Genomic DNA, 17,659 nt, shown 5'->3' with positions numbered 1-17,659 from the left:
TTTTTGTTTGTTTGTTTTTGTGGTTTTTTTGCGGTATGCGGGCCTCTCACTGTTGTGGCCTCTCCCGTTGCGGAGCACAGGCTCCGGACACACAGGCTCGGCGGCCATGGCTCACGGGCCCAGCCACTCCGCGGCATGTGGGATCTTCCCGGACCGGGGCACGAACCCGTGTCCCGTGGCATCGGCAGGCAGACTCTAAACCACTGTGCCACCAGGGAAGCCCTCTATGGCTACAATGACAAAGCTGAGTACTTGTGTCAGAGAACAAATGTGAGGTTAATCAACCTCTGCTATAGATAAATAATAATCAGAATGTAAAAGGAAAAAAAGAGAAAAAGGATCTTGTTTGTAATAGAAACAATATAAGCTATCTAGGAATAAACTTTAAAATATGTATAAAAGAAGAAAACCTCACAACCGTACGGATAAGACATAAAAGGAGACATAAATAAATGGTATTATGTATCTTATGCTTGGTAGAAAATGAAAGCAAAATTCTATTCAATCTGTCAATACCCTCCAGCCAAAGACCACCAGGCACACATCTGTAGTTATTAGTTTTGCAGTGTGGGGTATCTCAGTAAGAAGGGATTAGGAAGGATTTCTAGGATTTGGGCTTGTGTTGGGGATATGAGGGAGGGTTTAAAGAAGTAGGACTTTTCTCTGGATTGGATGCTGTCAGCAAGTGGGAGTATTTCTATGATGGGATATGTTAACAGATCTTAACTATACGGAGGCTAAAGCTGCAATTGGTGAAGTAGCAACAGAAACTTATATTATCCAAGATAGAGGGATTTTCATTATTTTTGTGTGTTGGACAATATTTGTGTCTTTGTCAGTGTTCACATGATTACAGAATGATCTTGTTTTTGTTTTGATCCTTCACATCACAGAGTGACCTTGTCTGATGTCTATGTTCTGTGAAATTGTTCATGTTCAACAGAACACCAAGGCCAGCTCCTGGATGTCCGAGGATGCTTTTCTCTTTCTCAAATCTATAAATTAAATGCAATTTTAATGTTAATTACCAGTTATGTATGGGTTCGTTTTATGAGAGTACTTCCCAAAATCTATTTAAGTTGGGTATCAGGACAAATAAACATTAAAGAAGAGTTAAGAAGTCAAAAGGGAAAGAGTACTGCGAAAACTAGACATGAAACGAAAACGCTTATATATTTGACTACAAAAAATAAAAGTCTTCTCTGTAATAAAAATGACCAATACAGAAGTTTGTAAGACAAACTCGGGTAAAGTATCTTCAACACATTTGAGGAAGGGTTGATATCCCTAGTTAAACACACACACACAAACAAGACAAAACAAAACACTCTCTACCAGTCAATATATAAAAAGTGAACTCTCAGGGATCGTGTTGATGTTTCACAATAAAAATATACTATTGGAAAAAAATTTTCAAGAAAAAAATCTGGGGCTCGAACACAGGCGGTATTGCAGAGGAGCGTCAGAGAGGCCTACGCTTCCCAGGAGGCTCTGCGCTGACTGCCCCAGGCCTCCCGACAGGCTCCGCGCGCTTTACGCGCCAGCTTCGGCCTTAGCCTGCGAGCAACGGGGTCGCGACGGACAATGGAAAGCAGCGACGGGGAAGCCGTCGACAAGCGCCGCGTCCACCTGCGCCCTGTTACGCTGCGCGATCCCGCCCCCATCTTGCTGCACCTTCTGCCCTGCGAGGTTCTGGTTAACCGGCCCGCCCCCGTGGGGCTCTTCTTCACCCCGGCCATCCGCCAGGGTCCCGACGGTGAGCGCTCTCGGCTGGACTACGGCTCCCGGCAGCCCCCGCGCCGGCGCCGCGCTCTCCTCCGCGAGGAGCGGCGCGAGGGCTCCCGGGGATCGTGGTCCACCGAAGGTGGCGGGAGGGCGGCTACCGGGCTTGCTCCGGTAGGCCTGGATCAGACCCTCACTGGGGCCCTTCGCCTGCCTCCTCCAGGACTGGAAGTGTCGTTCCGGGGCCGCAGTCTACGCGGCGAGGAGGTGGTGGTGCCGCCCGGCCTCGTGGGATATGTGATGACAGAAGAGAAGGGAGAGGTGTTGCTGGGGAAGCAGGACTTCTCGGAGGGTTTGGAGGATGACGAGCAAGAGGAGCGGGAACTGGTGGAGCCCCCGGAGGCGCTGGAGCGCGACTTCGTGAGCACGGGGGTACAGGGTTGCAAGGGAGCGCGGGTGGGAGCGGCGGCCTCGATGCTGAGCCGGGGCCCCTTCCCCAGGACCGCTTTATTGGAGCCACAGCCAGTTTCAGCAGCTTCACCCTGTGGGGCCTGGAGACTATCCCCGGTCCCGATGCCAAAGTGCGTGGGGCCCTGACCTGGCCCAGCCTCGCTGCAGCGGTGAGTACATGGATGGGCCCCCTCCCTCCCAGACGCCATCTAACCCCCACCCCCGCCCCGCCCCTTCAAGGTGGTTTCCTAAGTTGTCCAGAATCTTGTCCCTGAGTGAATCTGGGGGCTTCGGGGCTGGGGAGAACAATGGGGCACATGGAACCTGGGTCTGACTGGAGGATTAGACTGGGTAGGGGCAGCATGGCTTCCCCACCACTCTTCTCTGGCCTTCTAGAAGGGCTATGATTTTGAGCAGCTGGGTCTCTCCCCTGAGGATCTGGGCCACCCAGTCACTATACTGCAGAAATTCAATAGTAGAGGTGATTCCTGTTGCAGATTCACGCAGAGGTACCCGAGGACTGAGAACCAGAGCTTGAAACTGAAAGCCACCGATCCCTTCATCCCAGTAAACCCTTCTTCACTTTGGAGCCTGATTCCATCACCCCAATAAAGGAGCTCTTCACAGAACACCTGTAAGTTCGCCAGCACCTTGGATCCAGCACTGCCCATTTTCCCACAAGGACCTTTCACAGCTCTGACCTATAGAAACAATTTATTGCCAGGGGGCAGTGGGGCAAGAGAGGCCAGAATTCTGCAGCCAGTTCCCACCCCACCCCACCCCCAGCTTCTACTTTACAAAAGAAATTTGTACAGCCACCAGTCCTCTATACAAGCCACCCGCACCCCCCATCTCACTGTACACAGCTGCCTGGCTCCCTCTGGTCCCTGGTTCACAGCAGGCCTGGGCCTGCGGCCAGCCGACCTTGGAGTTGACCTGAGCCCTGAGCTCGCCCTGGTGCTAGGCACCAGCAGGCCTTTACCAGGCCTGTCCTCTCCTTGTGGAGTTGTCCTCTGCCCTCTCTCCCTTGGCACGCCTCTTGGAGACCCCAGTGGGGGAGGGATGGGCCGTCAGCCGCAGTTCTGCTGGCTTTGCTGGCACTGCCACGGGCAGTGCCTGGTCACCATTTTCCCCTCTTGCTCCAGTCCTTGGGAGTGAAGTGCAGACACTTGGAGTCGATCCGAAGAAGCCGCTTGAGCATAGCCCGTTCGTGCCCATCCACGATGTCCTCCGACAGTGTGAGGATATACTGGCCCTGGACAGGAGACGGGGCCAGGCAGGTCAGCCCACGTGGGGCCTGCTCTCTGCACCCCTACACACACCTGTCTCCCCCTGCCTGCCTCCCTACCTTGTAGTAGTTGATGAGGTTGAGGTACTGTAGAGTGGAGATGACATCCTCCTTCTTGATGCTGGTAATTTCACTGATCTCACTGTGGGAGGGCAAAGATCAGGTCCCCTGGGGGCCTACATCTCCACCCCAGGCCCCCAGTAGCCCGAAGAGTGAGAAAGCCCGGGAACAGACAGGTCATGCCATGCACCCCCGGGCAGGCAGGGCCAGGCTCACTTGATGGTGATCTGCGGCCTCTCCCCGCTCTCTGACTTCAGCCCCATCAAGATCTCCAGAATGGTCTGGGACCAGTAGCTTCGGTAGGATAGGAGGCCAAGATCCGAGAGGGGCTTCTCAGGGGTCCCCGTTTTCCCTTCCACTTTGGAGAGTTCATAGCCTAAAGCAATGGAGCAGGAGGGGGTGGGTAAGCAATCACAGCGTTATGCAGCCATCGTTTAGGAATGCAGGTTGCAGAGGTAGACTGCATGGCTTCCATTCTGGGCCTGCCATGTGGTAGTTCTGTGCCTCAGTTTCCTTGTAAAGGACTAGTGAGCGTACTGTTCACCTGTGTGCTGAGGGCACTGAGAGAAGTAGCTACAATCAATTAAAAGCCAGTGAGGGCTTACAGGTGGGATGCGGGGAGTGCAGAGAAAATGGTTTGTGGAAAGTGCGTGCCTCCAACTTGCCTCAGTCATACCAGACTCTGCGCCTGGATATGTGAGGAGAGAAGAGGGGAAGACCCCACCTCTGGTCCAGGCCTGAGGATGCTTGCATTCTCAGTCAAATCAGTTCCTCAGCTGTGACCTGAGAAGCATCAGCTGCTCTAAGACCAGGCTGGCCTGACTGGATGGCTGGGAGGAAGCAAGAAGGGCGCCAAAGCACTTCCCAAGTCAGAGGGAGGCCATTCCTCAGCAGTAGCTACCTCTCCAGTGGCTCTCTCCCTCCCATTCTGACTGCTGTGCCCTCCTCTACCCTGCTGACCACTGGGCACTGGCAGGCAGTTCCTGGTGAGACCCTCAGGCCATGCAAAACCCTGAGCGGTTTCACATCTCTTGGACAGTATTCATTTCCCCGTCATTTCCCCTGAGATGTCTCCACTACTTCTAGAAGCCCTTCTTTATCCTCAGTCATAATGAGCCTTGTGTTGGATCGTAGCCCTTTCTCCTTTCCCCCTTGATTCATCTTTATCAGCCAGTCTGACCCTCTTGCCCAACTTCCTGTGACTTTCACCAAGCAGCCCGGTGGGGAGGACAGAGAGACTTGTGCTTTGGAGGAAGAAAGCACGGAAGAGGGAAGGGGCACACTTGAGTTCTTACTCAACTTTGGGGGGAGTGCATGCAGAGTCCTGACAGATCAACTGGAGGCCACACTTGCCTCCTCAGCTGCAGGAGCTCCCAGCCCCTCCCAGTCAACAACCGACCCACCCTCTGGAGCTGCCTGGAATGGTGCTTCTAGTGCCCTGTCTGCTCCTGCCGGGCACAACTGAGCACATTTCCTTGGTGGCCCCGCACACATCCCATCTCCACTGAGGGCTGAGCTCCAAGGCTAGACTGACTTTCAGCAACCTTCTGCTCTTCAGGCAGAAGGTTTCCTGAGGATGTGACCACATCTTGGCATGTTTCTATACCAATAAAATTTCTCAGAACATGTCGGTGATCAAGTCAAGCCTCCAAGTCTTCACCAGACAGCTAAGCCTCCCTCATCTCCCGGGTCAGAGTTTGGTTATCCCAAGGATGCAGTGAGTGGTGAGTTGAATGGAATGACGGTAAGAGGCTGGGAAGCAAGAGGGGGCCTTGGGGGCTAATGAAGAGTTCACGTCTGATGAAGGGCAGAGGCCAGATCCCTGTGAGTCACGTTTGACGTGACGTCTGCTGTCCCCAAGGCTCAGAGAACAAGTAGGAAAATAAACCACAGGTCCTTGCCCAGGAACGTGTATAACCGCATAGGACCAGACAGCTGAGCAGGAGTGGCTCACTCGGCTTCTGCCCGTGCCCTGGGCAGGAGCAGACAACTCAGATTTGGGAAAAGTTGAGTGGTACTTAGAACCTTGGCCAAGGAACTATGAGGAGCTGAAAACCTAGTCCAGATGAACAGGGCAGTCACCCCAGTACGGAGAGAACCTTGGGAGAGTCTCATCTTTATTTCTAGCCAGTTCCCCTGGTGACTGGACTGCACAGCCAGGGCTGAGAACACAGCAACCCGACATGTCTGTGTGCAGCATCTGTGCGTGAGACAGCGATGGGGCCTGGGCCTCCCAGGACCTGCCCCCAGCCCCCGGCCAGCAGCACAGGTACTCACTGAACTCGATCAGCAGCTTGCCGTAGCCCCGACGCTGGTAGGGAGGCAGGGTCAGGATGCAGGCCACGTTGTAGTCTTCTGTGGATTCCTTTTCCTGGAAAAGAGAGGCAGGTGAGTGTGAGGGAAGGGACCTAGCTCAGGGCAGGACTGAGGACAGCCTGGAAGAGCACTCACCTTGGAGAAGTAGCCCACGATGTGGAAGCCCTTGCAGTCATACTCCGTCATGACGTAGAAGAGGAAAGGGTCTGTGTCATAGTACAGCGTCTTGTGGTCGAGGAAACACTTAGCCAGAAGACACAGGTTCTGGGAGTAACTCTGCAAACGAAAAGGTCTGTCACCACCCTGGGTACCCAGCCTTGAGCATGGCCGTTGGGCCAGGGTCAGCCTGAAGCTTCTTTGTCCCCCAGGCTGATAGGTGAGAAGCCTTCCTCCCTGGGGCCTGACCCAGTCCATTGGTCAGTGTGTCCAGCGCACGGGCCTTTCTTAGTGTCCAGGAGCCCACGTTTCAGCTGTGTGATGGTGTTCAAGCACCCGCCCCCCGGTGAGCTGGGCAGGTCTACTCGTGCTCTCCATACCCCATCTAACTCTGGCCTGGAAGCCTCCACTGCCCTCTGCCACAGGTACCAGTCAAGAAACTGATGTGTCCCTACAAAGAAAGACTGACCAAGGATTATGAGAAAAGCTCCGCCTGTGTGACAGTCTTAGGAAACTGGTTGTCAAAAAAACAACACTCTGCAACCCCCAGTCACATCTCTTGAGAACTGATCTGCTCTTCTACAACAGGGGTAAAGAATTCCGGAATTTGACAAAATAACTGCCTCAAGGGCTGCCCCAGCAAAATTATTAATCTTGCTACTTTACTTCTAGTCTCACAACTTTCCTAGATTTCAGATTTGGCTTTTTAAGCACCTGCTGGACACGGCCATTTGGATACCCGAGCCCACACACTTAATACAGTTAACAGTGGTTAAAGCAGCATCTTCCTCTCAAGTCCCCCCAGCACCCAAGCAAGAGCTGTCCCCTGGCAGTCTAGGTGACTGCCTCTCCCTCCCCGCCCTCCAGGCCCCAAGAATGGAGGCATTTCACTTTTAAAGTCCCTCCAGGTTATGCCCTTCTTCCTCCCCACAGCCAGACTAAGGCAGGTTTGAAGCCCCAAACCTGTAGTGTCCCCACTTCCCAGCTGACCTCAATCCCACCACCTGAGCTCTGTCCCACGTAAGACAGCCTTGCCGCATCCTGTCTGCCCTCCACCTGAGCTCTGTCCCACGTAAGACAGCCTTGCCGCATCCTGTCTGCCCTCCAGCCAGAAGAAAGGATCTTCGCCTTTTACACGGTCTCTGCACATTTTTTTGCATTTCACAGATAACGCATTTTTTTTACAAACTGAAGGTTTGTGGCAACCCTGCATTGAGTCTATCACTGCCATTTTTCCAAAAGCATGTGCTCACTTCATGTCTGTGTCACATTTTTATAATTCTTGCAATAATATTACAAACTTTTTCCTTATTATATTTGTTATGGTGACCAGTGATTCTCAATGTTACCACTACAATTGTTTTTTTAGACACAATGCTACTGCACGCTTAACGGACTACGGCACAGCGTACATGTACCTTTGATATGCTCAGGGAAGCCAAAAATATTGTGTGACTGCTTTATTTCGATGTTCACCTGATTGTGGTGGTCTGAAACTGAACCCGCAGTATCTCTGGAGTCAGCATCCATTCCTGCCCTTCAGAACCCACTGCCTGTGTCACGGCTCAAAGGTTACCTCCTCTGTGAAGCTTTGCTGTCCACCTCTTCTGGATCCTGATAACCCACCCTTTGTGTTTCATGACACGTATCACACTGGGATCTATGCAGCCATTAGCATGTCTGTTTTCCCCTGTGAGCTCTCAGCAGAGATTTTGTCCAATTCACCTTGTACAGTATCTCCCACCACCTGCCCTACAGCAGGAATGCAGTAAATGGGGTGAACAGATCTGTCAGCCACAATGGTCAGTGTTTTCCTGAGCTGGAAGAAGCTGCTCACTCGACTCCCTCAGACTCCCGGCGACAAGGACTCCCCGCTGCCCCTCAGCCACTGACCTTGTTCTTACGTCCATCGATCTCAAAGAAGGAGATGGTGCCCTTTCGGTAAATCTCGTTGCCTGGAGGATGTCGCAGGTCACACTTGGTCTGAGGAAGAGAGGAGAATTAGGGGCGGGGGTGGGGGGTTGCTAGGAGAATGGCCTCCTGGGACCCCTCATACCAAGTGACGCTGCAGACACTTGAGGCTTCGGCCGTACTTGAGGCAGAACTCGCAGAGGTAGAGGACGGGCAGCGTGGTGAGCTCCTGTGGGTATGGAGAGAAGTACCAGGGCTTGAGGCGGTGCCGGCCCAGCTCGATGCACTCGATGTTCTTCATCCGGGTGACAATGTCGTCGTGGCTCCGGTCAGACACCAGGCTCCCAGTCATGCGAGGAGCTGACGGTATTCCATCTGAGCTGTCCTGCGAGTCCTGCCCAAGGCCGGTGGAAGACACCAGGTTACAGGAGACAATTCAAGCAGGGCACTTTGCAGCTCACAGCCTTTCCACAGGTTTCCTTGTTCAAACCTAACAGCAAACCTATTGGGGGAGGTACTAAAATCCCCACTTTCCAGTTAAAGAAACCAAGACTTGGAAAGTTTTCATTTGGAATGTAGAAAAAATCACCCAATGCCTGATCTGAACCAGCTCCGCCTCACTCCCAGTCCCACCAACGCCATCTCTGCTCAGCACCCCTTGTTCATTTTTAAACTAGTCACTAAAGTCTCCGCCCTGCCTATGTCCCCTCCTTTTCACCCAGCTTCCCTCTTCCTCAGACCTACCTCATCAGTGCCCAAGCAATTCGATTTTCGCTTCCGCCCTGGCTGAGCTGCCACTGCCCTACGGGCTGATCCATTCTGCAGATGAAAAAGTAGGAATAGAAAACATAGCTGTGAAATGAGCCCAAAAGGGGCTACCAGAGGTTAGAAGAAGGGGAGGGAAAAAGAGATGGTTTGGGGGACTCACCTGGGGAAAAACTGAGGCTGGGGCTGTCTCGCTGGGCACTGGGGTCGCTGGTGAAACCACCTCCACCTTCCGTTTCTGCAGAAAGAAACCAGGACAGGTGGGTCAGAAGGTAGAGAAGGTGGGACCTGAGAGGAAAGCAAGGTCCCTGGAATTGCTGAGGGTACCGTTGAGCGGTGGTTGGGCTGCAGGCAGGAGCTGGAGGAGAGCGGCTGGTCGGGCTCGCCGCCGGGAATGGCCTCCCGCTCCTTGGGCAGGTTGAAGCGGAGTGTGATCTGGACCGGGATTGGCAAGGTCTTCCCGCTGGCCTGGGCGGAGGCCGGCTGTAGAGATAGGTCCAGGGTCTTCCTCTGGGGCGGGGTTGGTGGTGGGATCAGGAAGGGGAGTAGGGCCCCCTCAGCATGGAGTGATCAAACCCCACCCTCTGCCCTTTCAAGGACACAGGAACAGCCACTGGACTCTGGAAACTACATCTGCAATTTGGCCCCCATCCTTCACAAGCTGATGCCAGGGTGGGAGGGCACAGCCTCCAGCCCATCCAGGAGCCACTGAGGCCAAGAGATTTGAAAAGTAGGAGGCAGGAGAGAGGAGGTGAAGCAGGGGACCTACTCACCACCTCTCTCTCTGGAGAGCCGGGGCGGGACCCAGGAAGTCCGTTCTTGGTGGGGGTCTTGGCCTCTTTCTTGGGGAACTGGATCTTCTTTAGGTCCAGCCGCTCGTGGGTCACCCATTCATCCAGGCGTTTGTTGACTGCAGCAGTGGGGATGGCTCAGGAAGGAGTGCCAGAGGCTGCCCCGCAACCCTGCGGCCCCACCTCATCCCGGCCCAGAACTCACAGTCAATGTAATGGACGTAGAAAAGCTTCCGGCCACTGATGTCCTTCACGCTCAGTATCTCAGCCAGGGCTGTGGGAACAGCAGAGGCAAGAGCCTTAGACAGACCAGGCCATGAGGCTCCACCCTCCTACGACCTGAACTCCACCACGAGGCCCGATTCCTAAGCCCCAGCACTTGGAACCGCTCGCTCAAGCCCCCGTTAGTCACCAAGTGCCATCCCCTCTCCAAGCCCTGCCCGGTCCCTCACAAACGGCTAAAAGCCACGCCCCTCCTGAGTATCTGCGCCCCGCCCGCTCCAGGATTCTAGAGGCCCCACCCCCTCCCCTGGGTTCGGTTGACTCTCCCCCGCCCCTCGCCCTCAGGTTCTTTAGCCCCGCCCCCCGACGTCACTCACGCCACTCATCTTCGTTGTCTTGGTTCCGCCGCAGCACGGGCAGGCGGCAGCCCTCGATTATCTCCCCCTGGGGAGACAGCGCGGCGCCAGGGTCGGCTACTGGGGGGCCTCGGGCTCTACCCACCTCCCCTGGCTCCCTCCGCCCCGCCCCGGGCACCGGACTCACCACCTCCGCCATCTTCCCTCCCTCCACTGCCACTTCCGGCCCCTCTGGGAGACGTCACTTCCGGGACTGAACACGTTGTAGGCCCGGGCCTCCCCGAAGCGGCTTTAGGAGAGGACACTTGCGAGACATCGCCGCCCAGCTTGCTGACGGAGCCGGCCCGTTTGGCTGCTGGGGGAATGGTGTGTTTTAAGTCTCAGGCCAGGTCCTGGGTGGAATCCCCACAACGTGCACAACGATTGGAGGAAAACTGAGTCCGTCACGTGACGCTCACTGGGTGCGACGCCGGTCACGTGGGACTGGTGTTAGTGCTTTGAGGGAGGCCGGGCTGGGGCGTCTCCTACTGGCGTAACGATGCGTCGCGGGGAGTGAACTGCGCGTGCTCGGCCGGGAGGTGGGGGGCGGGTCTGGAGAAGTGGCCGGGACTTGAAGGACGCAACGCGTCGCTAAGTTGTGGACTTCATTCCTTAGGGCTGGGAGTCACGGAAGATTTATGGGTTTGTTGTTTTGTATAATAGGTTGCTAATTATAAGAGTAATTACAACATTTTTCATTTATACATTCAACAAGTGCTTAGTTACCTCCTACCATGTGCCAGGCCCTATTCTAGGAGCCTGGAATACATAAGTGAATAAAATAATCTCCTCCTCCTGGAGCTTGCATTCTTGGAGGTTGGGAAGAAAAAAAGAGGGGTATAGATAACAAACAGTAAATATATTTAAAAAATAAATTATCTAGTATATTAAAGAGTGATGGGCTTCCCTGATGTCGCAGTGGTTGGGAGTCCGCCTGCCGATGCGGGGGATGCGGGTTCGTGCCCCGGTCCGGGAGGATCCCACATGCCGCGGAGCGGCTGGGCCTGCGCGTCGGAGCTTGTGCTCCGCAGCGGGAGGGGCCGCAGTGAGAGGCCCGCGTACCGCAAAAAAAAAAAAAAAAAAAAAAAGAGTGATAAGTGTTTTGGGAAACCAAAAAAAAAAAAAAAAACCCTGCAAGGTGAAGGAAATGGGCAGGTAGGCAAACTGCGGCGTGCAGGCCAAATCCAACCCTCTGCTAGTTTTCCTACAGCCAGTGGGCTAAGAATGGTTTTTATATTTTTTAAAGCTTGGGGAAATATCAAAAGAATATTTTATGACACATGAAAATTATGAAATTCAAATTTCAGGGTCTGTAAACAATGTTTTGTTGGAGCATAGCCACACTCATTCATTGACGTTTTGTCTATGACTCCATCCACATTAAAACTGAATAATTGGAACTTCCCTGCTGGCGCAGTGGTTAAGAAGCCGCCTGTCAACGCAGGAGACATGGGTTCCAGCCCTGGTCCGGGAGGGTCCCACGTGCCTCGGAACAACTAAGCCCGTGCGCCACAACTACTGAGCCTGCACTCTAGAGCCCACGCACCTAGAGCCCGTGATCTGCAACAAGAGAAGCCACCGCAATGAGAAGGCTGCGCGTAGCCCCCACTTGCCGCAACTAGAGAAAGCCTGCGTGCAGCAACGAAGACCATAAATAACCATATGGTCCATAATAACCATATGGTCCATAATAACCATATGGAACCATAAAAAAACAAACAAATAAATAAAATGGATAACTGGGACTCCCCTGGTGGTCCAGTGGTAAAGAATCTGCCTCACAATGCAGGGGATGCGGGTTCGATCCCTGGTCAGGGAACAAAGATCCCACGTGCTGTGGGGAAACTAAGCCCTCATGCCACAACTACTGAGTTTGTGTGCCTCAACTAGAGCCTGCGAGCTGCAAACAACAGAGTCCATGTGCTCTGGAACCTGCGCACGACAACTAGAGAAGAGAAAAAAACCCTGCATGCCACAACTAGAGAGAAGCCTGGGCACCGCAAGGAAAGATCCCGCATGCCGCAACTAAGACGCAATGCGGCCAAATAAATAAATAAATATTTTAAAAAAAGAAAAAGGAAGGAACATGGACTTCTGTTTTCCAAATGTATGTGCTATGTTTGTGCTTAAAAGATCCAGATCCAACAAAATGCTGGCTGAATTCAAGGTGGGGGTAAACAAGCATTTCCTCTAAACTGCACTAATGATGTGTCCGTGAGGGCTTGAGGGCTGAAGATGTTTCTTCTGGGTAAGAGCTCTCGGGCTGGTGTGTTTTTCAGCGCAGGGTTGTCATTGCAGGTGGGCTGTGACCAGGCCCATGACCTTTGTGGAACACTCCCTGTCACAGTGTCGTGGAAGCAATAACTGGTTCCCAGGAAAGACCCCGAGCCAGGAAAGGGGCCGGAAGCTGAGCCCCACTGGGCTCAACAGCTCACTCATTTGGGAAAACAGACTTGTGCTCTCCTTTATATCTCAGGGGATCTAAAGGAAAACAAGTACCCAAGACAAAAGTCAAATATTCAGAATGACACCTTTTCGGCCCAGTGAAGGCTTAAAAAAAAAACAATTCAAGAACACAATTCATTTTCATCATCTTCGGTTTTCAGAGAGGGCTTTTTAAAAAGTGTATTTGCTGTACCCATTAAAATAATTTTCTACAAATGGTTACCATGAGCGGCACTTTCTGGGGTGGGACAGGTGAATGCTGTTGTGGGGATGTGGGGGGAACAAGGGTAGCAGGGGCCTGTCATAGAAGGGGGTTGTGGCTGTGGGAGAGAAGGTTCCATAGCGTAAGCCTCATCCTACCAGCCGAGGGGACTTTTATTCTCAGAAAAGTGCATGAGGAATGGTTGCCGGTGTTGTTCTGGATTGACAAGGTGTTAATTTCTCGGTAGGTTGTAACTTTAAAAATAAAAAAAATATTTGTGTTAAAAAAAAAAACCCAAGGGCTTCCCTGGTGGCACAGTGGTTGAGAGTCTCCTGCCAATGCAGGGGACATGGGTTCGAGCCCTGGTCTGGGAGGATCCCACATGCCACGGAGCAACAAGGCCCGTGAGCCACAACTACTGCGCCTGTGCGTCTGGAGCCTGTGCTCTGCAACAAGAGAGGCCACGACAGTGAGAGTCCCGTGCACCACGATGAAGAGTGGCCCCCGCTCGCCACAACTAGAGAAAGCCCTCGCACAGAAACAAAGACCCAACACAGCCAAAAATAAATAAATGAATTAATTTTTTAAAAAAACCCAAAAAATCAAAGTGGGGGTAAAGACTGCTTGGCAGAGAGTCCAAGACTGCAGGCCCAGGTCTGGGAATCCTCAGCATGGATGGCAGCAAGGGCAAGAAAATGCCCGCTGGGCTAGGTACTTGGCTGGCCCTCCCAGACTTCAGGGGGCACTCTCACAGAGGTGGGGGTGAGAGAAAGCCAGACTCTGTGGGGCTCGAGGGACTGGAAGCAGCACAAATACACAATTCTTTAGGGTAGTTTGAGTTTGCGTGAAAGGTTAAAATGACTCTTAGAGGAAAACATAGGCAGAACACTCTATGACATAAATCACAGCAAAATCCTTTTTGACCCATCTCCTAGAGAAATGGAAATAAAAATAAACAAATGGGATCTAATGAAACTTAAAAGCTTTTGCACAGCAAAGGAAACCATAAACAAGATGAAAAGACAACCCTCAGAATGGGAGAAAATATTTGCAAATGAAGCAACTGACAAAGGATTAATCTCCAAAATTTACAAGCAGCTCATGCAGCTCAATATCAAAAAACAAACAGCCCAATCCAAAAATGGGCAGAAGACCTAAATAGACATTTCTCCAAAGAAGAGATACAGACTGCCAACAAACACATGAAAGAATGCTCAACATCATTAATCATTAGAGAAATGCAAATCAAAACTACAATGAGATATCATCTCACACCGGTCAGAATGGCCATCATCAAAAAATCTACAAACTAAATGCTGGAGAGGGTGTGGAGAAAAGGGAACCCTCTTGCACTGTTGGTGGGAATGTAAATTGATACAGCCACTATGGAGAACAGTATGGAGGTTCCTTAAAAAACTAAAATTAGAACTACCATACGACCCAGCAATCTCACTACTGGGCATATACCCTGAGAAAACCATAATTCAAAAAGAGTCACGTACCACAATGTTCATTGCAGCTCTATTTACAATAGCCAGGACATGGAAGCAACCTAAGTGTCCATCGACAGATGAATGGATAAAGAAGATGTGGCACATATACACAATGGAATATTACTCAGCCATAAAAAGAAATGAAACTGAGTTATTTGTAGTGAGGTGGATGGACCTAGAGTCTGTCATGCAGAGTGAAGTAAGTTAGAAAGAGTAAAACAAATACTGTATCCTAACACATACATATGGAATCTAAAAAACAAAACAAAAAAATGGTCATGAAGAACCTAGGGGCAAGGCGGGAATAAAGATGCAGACCTACTAGAGAATGGACTTGAGGATACGGGGAGGGGGAAGGGTAAGCTGGGACAAAGTGAGAGAGTGGCATGGACATATATACACTACCAAATATAAAATAGATAGCTAGTGGGAAGCAGCCGCATAGCACAGGGAGATCAGCTCGGTGCTTTGTGACCACCTAGAGGGGTGGGATAGGGAGGGTGGGAGGGAGACGCAAGAGGGAGGAGATATGGGGATATATGTATATGTATAACTGATTCACTTTGTTATAAAGTAGAAACTAACACACCATTGTGAAGCAGTTATACTCCAATAAAGATGTTAAAAAAAGAAAAAAAAAGTTAAAATGAAAACAAAAACTTTTTTTAGCTTTTTTTTGGGGGACCACACCTCGCAGCTTCTGGGATCCTAGTTCTCAGATGAGGGATTGAACTCAGACCGCTGCAGTGGAAGCGCCATGTCCTAACCACTAGACCGCCAGGGAGTTCCACCTTTTTTTTTTTTTTTTTTGCGGTACGTGGGCCTCTCACTGTTGTGGCCTCTCCCGTTGTGGAGCAGAGGCTCCGGACACGCAGGCTCAGCGGCCATGGCTCACGGGCCCAGCCGCTCCGCGGCATGTGGGATCTTCCCAGACCGGGGCACGAACCTGTGTCCCCTGCATCGGCAGGCGGACTCCCAACCGCTGCGCCACCAGGGAAGCCTTTTTTTTTTTTTTAAGAAGAGTGATTGGAGGGGAACCAGAGGGGGCTGCAAGGATGAGGAAGGACGTTTCTATAAGACGTGCATCAGTTGGACATTCTTGGTTGTAAATAACAGAAAACAAAGAATAAACTCCAAATAAACTGGAGTTCTTACCTCCCTGGAGCTGGAGCAGCTCCAAAGCTGGTCAACTCTGTGGCTCAAAGACGGCATCTTTATCCACTAGCTCAGTCGGTTGGCTTTGTTTTCAAGGGGATTCCCCTTAGGGTGGCCCAGTGCCCGCTGCAGCCGCTGGGCCACACGCTTCTGCTTTCACACCTCCTATTTCCAGGCATAAACGCCTTCTTGGCATCTCTCATAAATTTGTGTTTTGCTGAATCCTGAGCAGGGCTGATTTCATGGGTGTAAGACCAGTGCAGTTGCACAGGGCCCAGAGCTTAGAAGGATCCTGCACTTAGTTTAATGCTCCATTGTTGACATCTTAAAAATTCTTAATTTTTGAACACGGGGCCCCGTATATGCATTTTGCACCAGGCCCCACAAGTTTCATGGCTGGACCTGATCCTGAAAAAAATCAAGAAAAAAGGATTATAATTCTCCCTCAACAGTTAAGGCTTAGCAATCCACGTGGAGACGTTACTGCTTCAAAAGAACTCACTGATGTCAGGTTAAAAGCAAAAGCAGAAATAGGACTGTGAAAGCCAGAAGTCATCGTGATGAAATTAGTCTTGCTTCTTGCAGCTGTTACCATTTTGTAAGTGTACGTTTGTGGCCCTGATAACAGTGAGTCAGTCTTTTTTTTTTTTAAGTTATGGTAAAATATACATAAAATTTACCATTTTAACCATTTTTGAGTGTACAGTTTAGTGGCAGTAAGTACATTCACTGTGTTGTGCAATCATCTCCACTATCCATCTCCAAATCTTTTCACCATCCCCAACATAAACTCTGTACCTATTAAAACACTAACTCCCCACCCCACCCTCCCAGACCATGGTAGCCACTATTCCACTTTCTCTCTCTAAGAATTTCACTGCTTTAGGTACCTCATACAAATAGGATCATACAAATCTGTCTTTTTGCATATGGCTTATTTCACTTAGAATAATGTTTTTAAGATTTGTCCATGTTGTAGAATGTATCAGAATTTCATTCCCTTTTAAGGTTGAATAATATTCCATTGCATGGCTATACCACATCAATGAGTCATTCTGGCAACTAAAATATAAATTAATAAATTTGTATACAAGTATTCTTTATACAAAGTTTGTGAATGGTGTTCAAGAAATAATGCCTTTTGGAAGTAAAATAAGTTCTTAAATTGGTCATTTCACCAAGGGATTCTGTGTAGTACTGCGAATCTTGCTGGAAGATTCAAATGTTACATTATTCAAATACGACCCAATAATGTTCACAGGAGAATTCCAGTATTTTAAATATTCACTATAGGCTACAGTTCTTTGTGAATACTTTAAGACAGGGGTCCTCAACCCCTGGGCCATGGACCAGTACCAGTCCGTGGCCTGCTAGGAAACAGGCCACACAGCAGGAGGTGAGTGGCGGGCAAGTCAACAAAGCTCCACTGTATTTACAGCAGCTCCCCATCACTGGCATTACCGCCTGAGCTCCGCCTCCTGTCAGATCAGCTGCGGCATTAGATTCTCATAGGAGCGCGAACCCTACGGTGAACTGCGCATGCGAGGGATCTAGGTTGCGTGCTCCTTATGAGAATCTAATGCCTGGTGATCTGAAGTGGAGCTGAGGCATTGATGCTAGCACTGGGGAGCGGCTGCAAATACAGATTATCATGAGCAGAGAGGTTTGACTGCACAGAGACCATAATAAATCAATTGCTTGCAGACTCATATCAAAACCCTATCAGTGAGTGGCAAGTGACAAGCTGCATCTTACAGAGTAGATTGGACATAAGCAATGCACTTCGGGTGTCACTGTCTCCCATCACCCTCAGATGGAACCATTTAGTTGCAGGAAAACAAGCTCAGGGCTCCCAGTGATTGGGCTCTACTTATGGGCTCCCATAATGATTCTGCATTATGGTGAGTCGTATAATTATTTCATTATACATTACAATGTAATAATAATAGAAATAAAATGCACAATAGTTGTAATGCGCTTGAATCTTCCTGAAACCACCCTCCCCCCGCATCTGTGGAAAAACTGTCTTCCACGAAACCGGTCCCTGGTGCCAAAAAGGTTGGGAACCCCTGCTTTAAGAGGAGAAAAAATAGTTGTGAAAGTTATGTAATACTCCAACAGGAAACCAGAAACTGATCTGAAATCTGAATTAACAGTATTGATTTCAACAGCAAGACCAAAATCAGGACTAGCAGATAAAATATTTTCCTCATTAAGAAAGCAGATGAGGGACTTCCCCGGTGGTCCAGTGGTTAGGGCTTCCACTGCAGGGAGCAGGGGTTCGATCC

General features: G+C 50.7%; 2 protein-coding genes across 4 annotated transcripts; one reads left to right on the top strand and one right to left on the bottom strand.

The window, feature by feature from the left end:
* Nucleotides 1–1,533: 1,533 nt before the first annotated feature.
* Nucleotides 1,534–2,829, top strand: RNASEH2C (ribonuclease H2 subunit C). The gene is made up of 4 exons (XM_082660594.1): nucleotides 1,534–1,756; nucleotides 1,946–2,142; nucleotides 2,223–2,342; nucleotides 2,670–2,829. Exons 1-4 carry the CDS (start codon nucleotides 1,585–1,587, stop codon nucleotides 2,694–2,696), a joined length of 516 nt encoding a protein of 171 aa, XP_082516720.1. The 5' UTR covers nucleotides 1,534–1,584; the 3' UTR covers nucleotides 2,697–2,829.
* Nucleotides 2,830–2,945: 116 nt separating this feature from the next.
* KAT5 (lysine acetyltransferase 5) lies at nucleotides 2,946–10,415 on the bottom strand. 3 transcript variants are annotated; one of them, XM_082660592.1, is made up of 14 exons: nucleotides 10,225–10,415; nucleotides 10,059–10,125; nucleotides 9,665–9,733; nucleotides 9,442–9,578; nucleotides 8,996–9,151; nucleotides 8,832–8,906; nucleotides 8,648–8,722; nucleotides 8,049–8,297; nucleotides 7,886–7,975; nucleotides 5,972–6,112; nucleotides 5,798–5,891; nucleotides 3,737–3,896; nucleotides 3,521–3,602; nucleotides 2,946–3,427 (listed from the first exon to the last, which is right to left on the bottom strand). In XM_082660592.1, the coding sequence occupies exons 1-14, from the start codon at nucleotides 10,234–10,236 to the stop codon at nucleotides 3,293–3,295; spliced, it is 1,542 nt and encodes a 513-aa protein (XP_082516718.1). In that variant the 5' UTR covers nucleotides 10,237–10,415; the 3' UTR covers nucleotides 2,946–3,292. The 3 variants fall into 3 exon arrangements, with proteins under 3 accessions (XP_082516718.1, XP_082516717.1, XP_082516719.1); XM_082660591.1 differs by having other exon boundaries at nucleotides 10,059–10,415; XM_082660593.1 differs by lacking the exon at nucleotides 8,996–9,151 and having other exon boundaries at nucleotides 10,059–10,415.
* Nucleotides 10,416–17,659: the final 7,244 nt, after the last annotated feature.

Source organism: Grampus griseus (genome assembly GCF_964374135.1).
Source record: "Grampus griseus genome assembly, chromosome: 8".
NCBI classification, from domain to species: Eukaryota; Metazoa; Chordata; class Mammalia; order Artiodactyla; family Delphinidae; genus Grampus; species Grampus griseus.
The sequence above is the reverse complement of the archived record's forward strand: the minus strand, read 5'-3'. Positions and strand labels throughout refer to the sequence as shown.

Bases quoted from the DNA above. Each gene is read 5' to 3' on its own strand.
- RNASEH2C (XM_082660594.1), top strand. From the start codon at position 1,585: ATGGAAAGCAGCGACGGGGAAGCCGTCGACAAGCGCCGCGTCCACCTG. The intron at 2,143-2,222 runs GTGAGCACGGGG...CCCCTTCCCCAG, and splicing joins AGGCGCTGGAGCGCGACTTC to GACCGCTTTATTGGAGCCAC. The intron at 2,343-2,669 runs GTGAGTACATGG...TTCCTGTTGCAG, and splicing joins GGCCCAGCCTCGCTGCAGCG to ATTCACGCAGAGGTACCCGA.
- KAT5 (XM_082660591.1), bottom strand. From the start codon at position 10,236: ATGGCGGAGGTGGTGAGTCCGGTGCCCGGGGCGGGGCGGAGGGAGCCA. The intron at 9,152-9,441 runs GTGAGTAGGTCC...CTATCTCTACAG, and splicing joins GCTCTCCAGAGAGAGAGGTG to CCGGCCTCCGCCCAGGCCAG. The intron at 6,113-7,885 runs GTCAGTGGCTGA...TTTCGTTTGCAG, and splicing joins TCGATGGACGTAAGAACAAG to AGTTACTCCCAGAACCTGTG.